Here is a 15,120-nt window from a genome sequence, read left to right as displayed (position 1 = left end):
GAGAGGAGGGGAAGACAGAGAGGAGGAGAGAAAGATAGACACCTGCAGACCTGCTTCACCGCCTGTGAAGTGACTCCCCTGCAGGTGGGGAGCCGGGGTTCGAACCGGGATCCTTATGCCGGTCCTTGTGCTTTGCGCCACCTGCGCTTAACCCGCTGCACTACAGCCCGACTCCCATTTTTTATTATTCTTTTGATATTTATTTTCCCTTTGTTTTTGCCCTTTTTTATTGTAGTTGTTATTGATGTCTTCATTGTTGGATAGGACAGAGAGAAATGGAGAGAGGAGGGGGGAGACAAAGAGAGGGAGAGAAAGATAGACACCTGCAGACCTGTGTCACCACTTGTGAAGCGACTCCCTTGCAGGTGGGGAGCCGGAGGCTTGAACTGGGATCCTTATGCTGGTCCTTGTGCTTTGTGCCACCTGTGCTTAACCGCTGCGCTACCGTCCCGACTCCCTATTTACTTATCAGAGAAATTGAGAGGTGAGGGGGAGGTAGAGAGGGAGAGTGACAGAGACACCTGCAGACCTACTTCACCACTCATGAAGCTTTCCCCCATGCAGGTGGGGACCAGGGGCTTGAAATTGGGTCCTTGTGCACTGTAATGTGTGCACTCAACCAGGTGCACCACTACCTGGTCCCTTCCCCTGACTCCCCCCCCCCCCCAGTGTTTTTCAAGACCGAGAGACCAGAGAGCATTGCTTGAGCATAGGCAACACTGGATATCAAACCTGGGGCCTTGCCTATGCCAGGCCTGCACTTTATAAGTGGAGCCACCACCTGGCCGTTGGTTTTCCATTTCCAAGTGACTAGGGTGGAGCTGAGTTGAGTCCCACCTGTAGGGCCCACTGCTGGGGGGTCTCCAAGTGCCCCCCCCCCCATTGCCAGGCCAATTGCACCAGTCTTTGTCAAAATGAGGATTCTTCAATTTTTTGTTTTGTTTTCTGCCTCCAAGGTTATTGCTGGGGCTTAGTGCCTGCACTGCTCCTGGTGGCCATTTTTTTGTTTCCATTTTATTGGACAGAGAGAAATTGAGAGATGAGAGGGGAGAGAGTCAGACACCTGCAGACTTGCTTCACTGCTTCTGAAGTGTCTCCCTTGCAGGTTGGGAGCAGGGGCTCGATTCTAATCCTTAGCACAGGTCCTTGCACTTAGTACTAACTGTGCTTAACTGAGTGTGCCACCACCCGGCCCCCCAGAGGGGACATTCTTAATTTTAAAAATATATATATTTATTCCCTTTTGTTGCCCTAGTTGTTTTACTGTTGTAGTTATTATTGTTGTTGATATTGGTGTCGACGTTGCTGGATAGGACAGAGAGAAATCGAGAGTGGAGGAGAGAAAGACACCTGTAGACCTGCTTCACCGCCTGTGAATTGACTCCCCTGCAGGTGGGGAGCTGGGGGCTCGAACCGGGATCCTTCGCGCAGCATGCACTGAACCCGCTGCGCTACCGCCCCCAGAGGGGATATTCTTAACCGCCTTATGGAGAGCGAGCCCTGGGTTCATTTCAACCCTCTCCTGGTCCGACCCATCGCTCAGCTGCTTCTTGGCAGCAAAGGAGTTTGCAGGCTCGGCTCCACCTCTCTAGGCCAGTTTTTTCACTCTCTATTTCAGAGACTGACAGAGCAGGATAGGGAGTCTGAGGGAAAGAAACACAGAGACAGAGAGAAAGATACAATAGTATTATGGGGGAAGATACATAATGGTTATGCCAAAAGAGTCTCTCCTGCCCGAGGCTCCAAATTGAGTCCCAGGTTCAATCCCCTCACCGCCATCAGCCAGAGCTGAGCAGGACTCTGGTTAAAACAAACAAATAACTACAACAATAAAACAACTAGGGTAACAAAAGGGAATAAACAAATTAAAAAAAAAAAAGCACACAGAGACAAAAAGAGATACAATAGCACCGCCCACACCATCCGTGGAGCTTCCTCTGGTGTTGTGATGCTCCCATGCGGGGCTGGGGCCCAATCCAGGCTTTGCAGGTGTCAAGGGGCGGGCGTCTGCCGCACAGGCCCTCCCAGGCCCGCTTCCCCCGGTGGTTGGCTCCTGGCGCGTGGGGACCCTGCCTGGCGCCCTTGGGTGCCCGCGGGGCCGATCTGCCCCGGAGCTGGGGGGCGCGGGGTTCCAGGGCCGCCCCCGCCCGCCACCCATTGTGAGGTCGCCCGGGCGACGCAAACAGCGGGCGGGGCGCATGCAGGGCCCGGGCGCCTTGCGGCTGCAGAGCGCAAGGAACCCGGGGGGGCTGGGAGACCCGGGAGTCGCGCCCCACGACGCAGCCCCTGCAGTCCGCGCGCCCTGCGCCCCAAGTGCCCCGAGCGCCCCCCGCGCCCCGCCCCTGCCCCGCCCCGCCCCGCGCAGCCCCGCCCCGCAGGATGCCCCGAGCCCGGGTGAGGCTCCGCCGCCGCGCGCAGTGGGGAGGGGGAGCGGGGACAGAAGAGGAGGAGCACGGATAGGAAGGGGAGGAGGGGGAGAACAGAAAGGAGGAGGGACAGATGGAGGGGGAGAAGGGGGAGGAGAGAGTGGGCACAGGCAGGAGGGGAGGAAGGGGAGGAGGCACAGGTGGAAGGGGAGGCGGGAGAGGGCACAGGCAGGAGGGGAGGAGGGGGAGGCCAGAGGAGAGAGGAGCAGGGACAGATGGGAGGATGGGGAGGAGCACGGATGGGAGGGGAGGAGAAAGATTGGGAAGGGACAGGAGGGGAGGAGGGGGCTGAGGAGTGGGCAAACTCCGGAGGGAGGAGGGGGATGAGGAGTGGGTTATGGATGGGAGAGGAGGAGGAGGGCGAGTGCACACAGATGGGAGGGGCCTTTGGGGTGAGCCTCCCAGGCAGAGTCCCCACCCACCCCGTTTCCTCCTGCAGCTCCCCTTGTACTCTGGCCAGGCTTCTCCAAGACCTCCCTCCACATGGGCCGGCTCCAAAGCGCCAAGATACACGTGGAGAGAGCGATCAAGGTTTGGGGAGGTCTGGGGGGTATGTGCACAGGGGCCCAGCCTGCCCTCACCCCCCATTCAAACCCATCTCCTCTCCCCACTCCCAGGTGTTTCTGAGCTGACACCTTCCCCTGCCACTGGGGAGTGCTCCTGAAAGGAGCTTCCTCTTCCCTGCAGGCCCCTAGCAGAGTCCAGTCTGTGTCCTTGTCAGTCCCCAGCCCCTGTGGACCCCCAACCCTCAGGACTGACAGGCATTCCTGACTCTCATCCCAGACCATCCTTTTGGTCCCCACCTTCACCCAGTTAATCTGCCGTCCAGTCCCATCAGCCAAAGCTGTCCTGAGGCCTGGGCAGCCCAGCCATGCCCTTCTGCACCTGCCCTCAGCCTCCCTGCTGGCTTCTGGCTTCTGGCCCAGCCACCATGCTTGGTCCCTGTCTAACCCTAGGCTCCAATTATGTCACTTTGTCAACGTTGTCACTTTGCCACTGTTACTGCATGCTGCTCTTTAAGCATGCAGTATAATTTTAAAGTATTTTTAATTCATGCAATTTTTTCTAGTATTTATTCATTTATTGTAAAGAGACAAGAGAGAAAGGGGAGAGACACAGGGAGAGAGACAGACACCTGCAGACCTGCTTCATTGCTTCTGAAGCTTCCTCCTGGCAGCTGGGAAGCAGGGGCTTGAACCCAGGTCCTTGTACATGGTAACATGTGTGCTCAACCAAACATACCACCAGTGAAGCGACCTCCCTGCAGGGGCTCAAACAGGGATTCTTACACAGATCCTTGCACTTCGTGCCATGTGCGCTTAACCTACCGTGCTACTGCCCGACCCCCTAAATATATATATATATATTAAAGTCACTCTTTAAAATAAATGTTCCTGGGGCTGGGGATCTACCTGAGTGGAGGATCACAAACTGTGTGTCCGAGGCCCTGGGTTCAGTTCCCAACTTTGAGAAACAAAACACACTAATTTAACCAATGAATCTATTCATGAGACACAAGAGGAGAGAGAGTTGGGGCATCAGTCTGGCACATGTGATGCCAGAGATCAAAGTTGGGCGCTCATTTTAAGAGTCCAATGCTTTGTCCACTGTGCCACCTCCTGGGCCACTGTTTTCCATTTTTTAATTATTTTAAACTATTTATTTATTTGCTTCCAGGGTTATTGCTGGGGCTTGGTACCAGCACTATGAATCCTCTGCTCCTGGTGGCCTTTTTTGTTTTTAACCCCTCCATTTTAGTGGATAAGACAGAAATTGAGAAGGGAGAGGGAGAAAGAGAGCAAGAAGGACAGACACCTGCAGACCTGCTTCACCATTTGTGAAGTGTCCACCCTGCGGGCGGGGAGCCGGGGCTCAAACTAGAATCCTTTGCTGCTTCTTGAACTTTATATTTTGTGTGCTCCAGTTGTGCACCACCGCCTGGCCCCCTATTTTTTTTTTATCTTAATGGGGAGAGAGAGAGAGAGACCAGAACACTCTTCTCTTGTGGTGCCAGGAACTGAACCCAGAGCCTGCTGTAGTGTGCCCCGCCAGTTCTCATTCTACACGTAGGTGCTTAGTAAACACCACTTAGCCCTTAGAGGTCTTTGTAAGCTTGTCTGTGTGTCAATCTGTGTGTAGTCTGTGGGGTCCCCTTGGTAGGTGGGCAGCTCTGCAGATTCCATCCCTTGGTACTAAGTACGCCTGAATGGTGCTCTATCGTTAAATAAAGAGATCAGCATTTTCCTCTCCATTTTTTATTTCTGACTAACCGTGGACCTCAATATTTTAGGATAACAATGTCTAGTTCCACACCACACCTGTCACCAAATTTTGTGTTCCCATACTCCCAACCCCCAAAGATAACCACCAGAGTTGTCACAAGTCTTGCAGTTTGCTTCTGTTTTGTTTGGATATTTATTTATTTTTGGCAATTTCATGTGAATCAGATCTCTATACTCCACACCTGAGTGAAACCACCTGGTAGGTGTCTTTCATCTCTTATTTTGTTACTAAGCATCATCACCTCCAATTCCGTCCATTTTGTCCCAAAGGACACAATCATCTTTTTGATGGCAGAGTAGTATTCCATGGAGTCTATATCCCATAACTTCTCTAGCCAGTCACCTGTGGATGGGCATCTAGGCTGCTTCCACTCTCTGGCTGTTATGAAAAATGCATCTATGAGCACAGGGATGCTTGTCTCTCTTTTAGTGACAAATGGACACCTTTGAAGTGTCCGGAAGGCAAGAGCACTGTGGCGTCCCGTGTCCCTGACCCCATGTCCTTGTCCCCCTACAGCAGAAGAAGATCTTCATGATCCAGGGCCGCTACCCGGTGATCCGTTGTCTCCTGCGCCAGAGGGGTTGGGTGGAGAAGAAGGCGGCCCCGAACCCAAGCCTGGCCCTGCCGGCCACGCACAAGGACAGCTCTGCAGTGGGTGACAGCGACACCACGGTGGATGGTGAGTGGCTCCCGTTCTGGGGCAGGGCGTGGGCAGGGACCCTGGGGACTGGGCCCCTGCTAAGGCCCCGCCTATGTGTCCACAGAGGACGAGGAAGAGGATGAGGCAGATGCTGTCCGATCGCCACCACCGCCACCGCCGCCACCACCGCAGCTGCTGAGCTTTGAGGGCCTGCTGGGCTTTGAGGACCTGGACGGGAAACATGCTCTGATGGTGAGGGGGCCCAGGGTCAGTGCTGGGGGGCCTCGAAGGAGCCCCTCCTGAGGCCTCAGTGGCCCTCTCTGCAGCAGGAGATGGTGGTGGCTTTTCTGGGAGTCACTGAGGGCTGCACATCCCCTGCCCAGGGCAGCACCAGAGTTGCTCTCCCTCCTGTGGGGGTTGGGGACACACACACACACACACACACACACACACACACACACACACACGCGGTCTCTCTCTGGTACTGTATGACAGCAGAGGCAGAAACAAACGTGCCTCCACAGCAGCGCAGCAGATTAAGCCCATGTGGCACCAAGTTCAAGGACCTGTGTAAGGATCCCGGTTTGAGCCCCCGGCTCCCCACCTGCTGGGGAGTCATTTCACAAGTGGTGGTGAAATAGGTCTACAGGCGTCTTTCTCTCCCCTGTCTTCCCCTCCTCTGTCTATTTCTCTCTGTCTTATCTAACAACATCAAAATCAGTAACTACGATAATAAAAACAGCAAGGGCAGCAAATAATAAATATATTTATTTTATTTTATTTTATTTATTTATTCCCTTTTGTTGCCCTTGTTGTTTTATTGTTGTAGTTATTATTGATGTCATTGTTGTTGGATAGGAAAGAGAGAAATGGAGAGAGGAGGGGAAGACAGAGAGGAGGAGAGAAAAATAGACACCTGCAGACCTGCTTCACCGCCTGTGAAGTGACTCCCCTGCAGGTGGGGAGCCGGGGTTCGAACCGGGATCCTTATGCCGGTCCTTGTGCTTTGTGCCACCTGCGCTTAACCCACTGCACTACAGCCCGACTCCCAATAAATATTTTTAAGAAACAAAAAAAACCCCAAGATTTCTGGTTTGACTATTTACATTTATTTATTTATTTATTTATTTATTTATTTATTTATTTATTTATTCTTACCAGAGCACTGCTCAGCTTGGGCTTATGGTGGTGCAGGGGATTGAACCTGGGACTTCAGAACCTCAAGCTTGAAGAGTCTCTTTGCATAACCATTATGCTATATACTCCTACACTTCCCCTGGTTTGACTGTTTGTTGTCACTTCATGGTTCTGAGTTGACTTTTTCAGACAGAGACAGAGAGACAGAGGGAGAGAGGGAGAGAGTGAGAGAGAAAGAGACCACAATACCAGAGCTTCTCCCAGTGCAGTGGGGACCAGGCTCAGACCTGGGCTAGGTGTGCGGCCAGGTGGGCACCCTCCCGGGTGAGCTGTGCTGCCCGCCCAGCCCCACTTTGTGCTTTATTTTAAATATTTATTTATTCCCTTTTGTTACCCTTGTTGTTTTCTTGTTGTAGTTATTATTGTCGTCATTGTTGGATAGGATAGAGAGAAATGGAGAGAGGAGGGGAAGACAGAGCGAGGGAGAGGAAGATAGACACCTGCAGACCTGCCTGTGAAACTACCCCCCTGAGGAGCCAGGGATTTGAACCAGGATCCTTATGTCAGTCCTTGCGCTTTGCACTATGTGAGCTTACGCCGCTACACTATCACCCAATTCCCTGTGCTTTTTTTTTAGAAATCTTTTTTTTAATTTTAAATATTTATTCCCTTTTGTTGCCCTTGTTGTTTTACTGTTGTAGTTATTATTGATGTCATTATTGTTGGATAGGACAGAGAGAAATGGAGAGAGGAAGGGAAGGCAAAGAGGGGGAGAGAAAGACAGACACCTGCAGATCTGCTTTACCACTTGTGAAGCGACGCCCCTGCAGGTGGGGAGCCGGGGGCCCAAACCAGGATCCTTAAGCTGGTCCTTAGGCTTTGAGCCACCTGTGCTTAACGCGCTGCACTACCGCCTGACTCCCCTGTGCTTTGTTTTTATACTACAGTGGTTGGAGCCTGTGGCTTCGTGTGCATATGGGCTTCATGTGCATATTCTGCTGAGCCACCTCCGACTCCATTATTGTTTTTTTTTTAATGCTTTATTTTTTATTTTGGATAGAGATAGAAATTGAGAGGGAAAGGGGAGATACAGAGGGGGAGACAGACACCTGTAGCAATGCTTCACCACTTGTGAAGCTTCCCTCCCTGCAGGTGGGGACTGGGGGCTTGAACCCAGGTCCCTGTGCACTGTAATGTGTGCACTCAACTAGGTGCACCACCGCGTGGCCCCCTGACCCCATTCCAATTGATTGATTTACTGAGAAAGAGAGGCAGAGACAGAGAGAATCTGACAGACCAAGCCACCACCCCACTGTGAGTGGAGCTCTGTTTGCTTTCTGTCCTGGGTGCCCTCCTGTGGAACTTGGTGGGGGGGACCCAGGGCCTTGTGCGGAGGGCAGGGACTCGGCCACCCCCACCACCCTACTCTTGCTCCTACCCCCTCAGAGGGCAGGTGGGCTCTGGGCACCCAGGGAAGCAGGCTGCTCAGGGTGCTCGGGCCTGGCAGCCCACCTCAGCCTCCCGCCTACCCCCCCCAGTCCCGCATGGTCCGCAACGAGATCCCCTACTTCATCTGGACCACCCGGCGGGATGTGCTGGACTGCCGCCTGCTGTCCAAGGACCAGATGATCAACCACTACGCCCGGGCCGGCTCCTTCACCACCAAGGTGGGTGGGCTGGGAGTGGGCAGGGCACAGCAACCTGGACCTGGGGTCACCCCCCCACCATAGGCAGAGAAAGTGGCTCCCCCCATGGCCTCTCCCTCCCAGGCAAAGCCACACCAGAAGCCAGACCAGCTTCCTCTGCGCTTCAGTCCCTCTCCCGTGCCTGAGGATGGCGGCAGGCCGTGCTTGCTGGGTGCGTGATGGGTGGGCAGGTCTTTGTGGCTGGGGCTGGGACTTTGGTTCTAGTCACCTGGCCGTGGGTTCTGAGAATTGCATCTGCGGGTGATTGCCTTTTTTGTTTTTGTTTTGTTTGCTTTGAGACACAGAGAGAGAGAAGGGAAGAGAGAGAGAAAACAACAAAACAGCATTGAAGCTTCCTCCAGTGAGGCGGGGGTCAGGCTGGAACCTGAGTTGTGTGCACGGTAGAGCAGTGCATGATCCGAGTGAGCTATTTTGCTGGCCTAGTTTCTATTTTTTAAAAAAATTTCTTGGGGGCCAGGTGGCAGTGCACCTGGCTAAGTGCAGGTGTTACCATGCTCAAGGACCTGGGTTCCAGCACCCAGTCCCCACCTGCAGGGGGGAAGCTTCATGAGTGGTGAGAAGCAGGGCTTCAGGTGTCTGTCTCTCTTTATCTCCCCCTCCCCATCTTTTTTTTTTAATGTTTAAAAAATATTATTCATTTTCCCTTTTTGTTGCTCTTGTTTTATTATTGTAGTTATTGTTGTTATTGATGTCGTCATTGTTGGATAGGACAGAGAGAAATGGAGAGAGGAGGGGCAGACAGAGAGGGGGAGAGAAAGATAGACACCTGCAGACCTTCTCCACCACCTCTGAAGTGACTCCCCTGCAGGTGGGGAGCTGGAGGCTTGAACCAGGATCCTTATGCTGGTCCTTGTGCTTTGTGCCACCTGCATTTAACCCGCTGCACTACCGCCCAACTCCCCCCATCTCTTTTTTTTAAAGCCTTCTCAATTTCTTCTTTTTTTTCTTTATTTTACTTGCTAGAACAGAGAGAAATTGAGAAGGGAGGGGGAGATAGAGAGGGAGAGAGATAGATACCTGCAGTATTGCTTCACCATTCCAAAGCTTTCCCCCCTGCAGGTGAGGACATGGGGCTCAAACCCAGGTCCTTGTCCATGGTAATAGGTGCACTTAACCAAGTGCGCCATCACCCGGCCCCACCTCCTCTCTCAGTTTCTCTGTTCTATCAAGTCCAATAAAAATGAATTAAACATTTATTCATTAATGAGAGAGGGAGGGGCAGCCTTAACCCAGCGTGACTGGCGCATGCGGTACTGGGGATCGAGCTCAGAACCTCATACGTGCAAGTCTTGTGCCCCTCCACTGAGCCACCTCCCGGCCTCCGCCTTCCTTCCTGCTCAGACACACTAGGTGGCACTGTCCCCCTGCGCCAGGTGCTGTGACTGTGGGGCATGGTAGGCTGGCAGCACTCCAAGGAGCTGGGTTTTTGTTTCGTTTTGTTTTTAAGATTTTATTTATATATGAGAAAGGAGGAGAGAGAAAGAACCAGACATCACTCTGGCACATGTGCTGCCGGGGATCGAACTTGCAACCTCATGCTTGAGAGTCCAAAGCTTTACCACTGTGCCACCTCCTGGACCACTTTTTTTAGGTTATTTATTTACTTATTCTCTTTTGTTGCCCTAGTTTTATTGTTGTAGTTATTATTGTTGTTATTGTTGTCGTTGTTGTTCGATAGGACACAGAGAAATGGAGGAGGGGAAGACAGAGAGGGGGAGAGAAAGACAGACACCTGCAGACCTGCTTCACCGCCTGTGAAGCGACTCCCCTGCAGGTGGGAAGCTGGGGGCTCAAACCGGGATCCTTAGGCCGGTCCTTGTGCTTTGCGCCACGTGCGCTTAACCCGCTGCGCTACTGCCCGACTCCTGGAGCTGGGTCTTTAAGAACGTGCAGGGGTGGGGGAGGCAGGAGGTAGTTCACTTGGGAGTGTGCCTCCACGGGGAAAGCTTCATGAGTGGTGGAGCAGTGCTGTGGTGGTGTCTCTTACATAGTGTCTGCTCACTATGTAAGAAACACACAAACAGAAAACAGAACAGATGTTGGCTCACCCGGTAGGGTGCACACATTAGCAGGCATGAGGACCTGGGTTTGAGTCCCCACGTCCTCACCAGTGTGTGTGTGAAGCTTCTCGAGTAGTGGAGCAGTGTTACAGGTGTTTCTGTTTCTGTCTCCTTCTCTATTCTTCTCTGTCTCTATTAGAAAAAAGGGGGGAGGAGGGGACCAGGTGGTGGCGCACCTGGTTGAGTGCACACATTACAGTGTACAAGGACCTGGGTTCAAGCCCCTGTAGGACCTCATGAATGGCCAAACAAGGCTGCAGGATCCCCTCTTCCTTTCCATCTCTCTCTCTCCCTCTCACTTTCTCCCTTGTCTCTATATAATAAGTAAATATAAATAAAATTAAAATTAAGAATAGAGAAAGAAGAGAGAAAAAATGTGTCACTGGGAATGGTAGAGGTGTCACTGGGCACTGAGCCTCGGTGATACGGCCAGGACAAGGAATGAGGAAGGGGCACTCGGTAGGAGCAGACCCTGTGAGCTCCACAGAGAGCCCAGTCAGGGGTCTCTGTGGTGCTGGGCTGTGTTACCTGGACCTTGCCCTTCAGCCGCTGACTCCTCAGGTGGGCCTGTGTCTCAACCTCCGGAACTTGCCGTGGTTTGACCAGGCAGACGCCGACTCCTTCTTCCCACGCTGCTATCGTCTGGGGGCTGAGGACGACAAGAAGGCCTTCATAGGTGAGGGGCTGGTCTGGGCTCAGGGCTCGGGGCTTGGGACTCAGAGCTCAGCGCCTGAGGGAGCACGCCTCGTTTCTCTGCCAGTCGCTCTTCTAGAACAGGTTCTGAATGTTGGTGGCTTGGTTGAGTCAGGAATCTAGAACAGGCTCTGGGTGCGTGTTGGGTCCCACTGGCCAGACTGGGCTCCAAGTCTGGGAAGGGCTTCTAAGATGGAACAGCTTCCGGCTCTAGAACGTGTTCCAGAGTCAGGCCTGAACGTGGGTTCAGATCAGCGGCAAGGTTTAGATGACTCTGGGTCTAGAGTAGGTCTGGGAACGAGGTCTGGTTCTCAGGCCAGACTGGGCGTGGACAGTGGCCCAGGAGCAGAGAGGGAAACCTGACAGGTCCTGAGGAGACCTGGAGACAGAGGTGAGCCGAGCCAGGAGGTTCCAGAACCAGAGCAGGCCTGGAGCCAAGGGGCTGAGCAGGGTATCCCCTGCCCCGGGAGCAGAGGACTTCTGGCTGACAGCTGCCCGCAACGTTCTCAAGCTGGTGGTCAAGGATGAGTGGAAGCCATGCACCGTGCCTGCCCCGGAGGAGGACACCCCAGGTGAGTACTCTGGGGGCAGCCATGTTGCCACAGCCCATGCTACTCCCACCCACCTACCTTCCTACCTCTCTCTTCAGCCACACGCTGGTCTTAGCCACACCCCTGTCCAGGCACCATCTCCTCCCATCTGTCCATCTGTCTATTTATCCATATACCCACCCATCTCTCTCTCTTTCTCTCTCTCCATCTCTCTCCCTCTCTCTCTCTCTTTTCTTTTGCTTCCAGTTTTCACTGCTTGCACCACAAATCCATTGCTCATTTTTTCCCCCCAATAACTTGGATAGGACAGAGAGAAATGGAGAGAGGAGGGAAGACAGAGAGCGGGAGAGAAAGACAGACACCTGCAGACCTGCTTCACCGCCTGTGAAGTGACCCCCCTGCAGGTGGGGAGCTGGGGGCTCGAATTGGGGTCCTTATACTGGTCCTTGTGCTTCATACTATGTGCAGTTAACCCAGTGTGCTACTGCCCAGCCCCATCTGTCCTTCTGTCCATCTAACCACAGTCTGTCCATTTACTTATCTGTCCTCCCATCCCATCCATCTGTCCATCCATTTGTCCAATCATGTACTCTCCGATCTGTCTATCTGTACTTCTTCTAGTCCACATATCCATCCATTTTTTTTCCCCTTTGTATTTTTATTGGGTAGGACAGAGAAATCAAGAGGGGAGGGGGAGACAGGGAGAAAGAGAGAGACACCTGCAGACCTGCTTCACCACTTGTGAAGTATCCCCTCTGCAAGAGGAGAGAGGGGCCTTGAACCTGGATCCTTGTGAATGGTGACATGTGCTTTCAAACAGGTGTGCCACTGCCCAGCCCCAATATATCCATCCAGCTAGTGACCTCTTCACTGCTCACCTGTTGATCTCACATCCATCTACCCTTCATCCATCTTTCATCCACACTCCCAGCTAAGGGGCCCATGGCAGGCCCATCCCTGGCCATAGGGGCTCAGTCTCTGTAGAGGAAGGACCGGAGACCCGGCTCAGGTCTATGGGGTCCAAGGACCTCTCATGCCTTAGGGGGAGGGGCTGCAGAGAATCCCTCCCTGTACTGGGTCCCTCCCATCATCAGCCTGTCCCCTGTCTGCCACCTCCTGCACCCAGTCCTGTGACCCAGGAGCCCCTCAGCCAGGAAGCGGGGTCTTCTGCTGGCCTCTGCTGGCCTCGGGAGAGTCAGGGTCCCGGGAGGAGAGGTGCAGGTGTGGTGGGTGACGGTGACTGCCCTTCTGTGCCTCTGCAGGTGACCAGCAGTCCAAGAGTTCAAAGAAGTCACTGGTGGTGCCCCCACAGTTTGTGGAGGAGGCCCTGCGTGCATGTGAGGCGCACCTCAGCACCCTGGCGCACATGGACATCGACAAGGACGTGGTCACCCCCCTCGGCCTCAGCCCCGATGGCTGGACCGTCTTCCTGCAGCGCTACTACCAGGTGGTCCAGTGAGTTGCCCTGCAGGGGGCCTGTGGCTCTGGGGGAACAGTAGGGGGACTCCCTGCTCCCTGCTGATGTTCAGGGGCAAACCCACTCTGTCTGGTACAGCGGTCTTCTCCCAGGCCTCCCTCTCCACCCCTGCTCCTCCCCTGCTCCACAACCATCAGGAACCTTCTCCCTCGGCCAGTCCCCACAGCATGGCCTGTCACTCAGCACACTGACTCTCTGGCTTTTGGGACAAGGACTTGGCTAGTTCATTGTGATGGGAGCACTGGGTCAACCCCAGGTTTCCTTTCAGAGCCAACGGGTGGTGTGAAGCCCTGAAGAGCTCAGCGTTGTGCCCTCACATCTTGTTTTTAGGTGACCCCAGTTCCCTTGTCCCCAGCAGTCTGGAGTGGGGTGGGTATCTTCAGAGCACACTTGGGGGGAGCTCCTTGAGCAGAGTGCAAGAAGACTGGAGGGAGAGCCCAAGGCTGGTGGCAGCTCAGCGTGTGTGCAGCATTTCTTTGAGTGCCCAGCATCATGCCTGAGCCCAGAGATGGTGCAGGTCCTGCCCCGGGGGCACATGGCTCAAATAGGGAGGCCCTGCGGTGTGCCCAGTGGGACTCATCTGAATGAATGGCCTGGTGAGCGGATCCTTGTGCTCGGTGAGGAATTCCTTTGTGGAGGTCGGGGAAATGGCTCACTTGCTATAGCATCTTTCTCACCACGAGCACAGCCCAGGTTAAGGTCCCCAGCACACCATATGGGAGCGACAGCACTGGGGAAGCTTCCCTGCTGTGGTCTCATTCTCTGTCCCTGTCTCTCTCATCGCCACCAGGGTTATTGCTGGCGTTTGATGCCTGCACTAAGAATCCATTGCTCCTGGTGGCAATTTCCCCCCTTTTTGGTTTATTTGATTGGACAGAGAAATTGAGAGGGGAGAGGGAGAGAGAAAAATACCTGCAGACCTTCTTTACCGCTGTGAAGCATCCCCTCTGCAGGTGGGGAGCAGGGCCTCGAACAAGGCTCATGTGAATTCTTGCTCCTGGTAACATCTGTGTTCAGCTGAGTACACCACCATCAGGCCTCTCTCCTTTCTCTTTCTCTGTCTTTGTCTGCCTTTCTGAAAAAGTCAGCTCAGAGCAGTGAAATTGTGCACATGTGAGGCCTTTGCATGGAAAATAATAATTCACATGTCTTTTTCAAATGCCAACAAATAGGAGCAAGGTGACCCTGTGTGTTCCCTTCAGCTGCCAGGAACTGTGACTGAGGTCTCTTTACACTCACAACGATCTAGACTGAGTTAGGACCACCAGTGTGAAGAACATCAGCCCTTCAGATTTCTTCGAGTGGGGCTGTCAGAAGCTCTCAAAAGTTGGGGTCCCACACAGTCCTGCAGCACATCACAGTGTGGATTTATTTTGGGATAGCTAGCTAGCATTTAATAAATGCACAGTTTTGGTTCTTTTTGCCTCTAAGGTTATTGCTGGGGCTCGGTGCCTGCACTACAAATCCACTGCTCCTGGAGGCCATTTCCCTCCCATTTTCATTGCCCTTGTTGTTATTGCTGTTGGATAGGACAGAGAAAAATTGAGAGAGGAGAGGAAGACAGAGAGAGAGAGAGAGAGACACTTGTAGACCTGCATCACTGCTTATGAAGTGACCCCCCTGCAGGTGGGGAGCCAGGGGTTCGAACCAGGATCCTTGCACCAGTCCTTGTGCTTTGCTCCATGAATGCAGAGTTTTGGGCAAGACTCCAGGGCATGAGTTTTGAGTCACATGCCTGTGTGATAACCCCCAGAAAGCTCCCATTCCAAAGTTTTATTCTTTAAGGGAGAGAGAAAAGAGAGGGAAAGGTGTGGGAGGGGGGCAGGCCAGAGGCAGCACACCACCTCTCCACTGTTCATGGAGTTCCCTCAGTACCATCCGTGGTCTTCCCATGTAGTGCCAGGGCTTGAACCCAGGACCTCACTCATGGACATGGTCCAGATTTATTTAGTATTTACTGCTGGCCCTCAAAAAATATTTTTGTTTTTGCTGTCAACAACCAAACCAAACCAATCAGCCAACAAGCAACAATGAAACATCACTAGATAGTTGCCTTTTCTTTTTGCTAAATGTGAAGTCATGCTGTTTTGTTGACTAGACTTTTTTAGATTGTATGTGGCCTTGCCACCATGTGCATGCATGCAAAT

General features: G+C 53.2%; 1 protein-coding gene across 6 annotated transcripts in view; it reads left to right on the top strand.

The window, feature by feature from the left end:
* TTLL3 (tubulin tyrosine ligase like 3) overlaps nucleotides 1–15,120 on the top strand; it is a 46,024-nt gene that overhangs the window by 4,609 nt on the left and 26,295 nt on the right. For 2 of the 6 annotated variants that reach the window (XM_060180755.1, XM_060180754.1), the window contains exons 2-8: nucleotides 2,866–2,957; nucleotides 5,226–5,388; nucleotides 5,474–5,601; nucleotides 8,025–8,153; nucleotides 10,814–10,928; nucleotides 11,419–11,517; nucleotides 12,759–12,951. In XM_060180755.1, the coding sequence (XP_060036738.1) occupies nucleotides 2,910–2,957; nucleotides 5,226–5,388; nucleotides 5,474–5,601; nucleotides 8,025–8,153; nucleotides 10,814–10,928; nucleotides 11,419–11,517; nucleotides 12,759–12,951 (875 nt within the window). In that variant the 5' untranslated portion in view covers nucleotides 2,866–2,909. Of the gene's footprint in view, nucleotides 1–2,111; nucleotides 2,395–2,865; nucleotides 2,958–5,225; nucleotides 5,389–5,473; nucleotides 5,602–8,024; nucleotides 8,154–10,813; nucleotides 10,929–11,418; nucleotides 11,518–12,758; nucleotides 12,952–15,120 lie in introns of those variants that run through there. The other 4 variants (XM_060180753.1, XM_060180750.1, XM_060180751.1 and 1 more) reach the window with 4 other exon arrangements.

The sequence above is a fragment of the Erinaceus europaeus genome, chromosome 21, assembly GCF_950295315.1.
Source record: "Erinaceus europaeus chromosome 21, mEriEur2.1, whole genome shotgun sequence".
NCBI classification, from domain to species: Eukaryota; Metazoa; Chordata; class Mammalia; order Eulipotyphla; family Erinaceidae; genus Erinaceus; species Erinaceus europaeus.
Note: the sequence above shows the minus strand (reverse complement) of the source record. Positions and strands in the feature narration are given on the sequence as shown.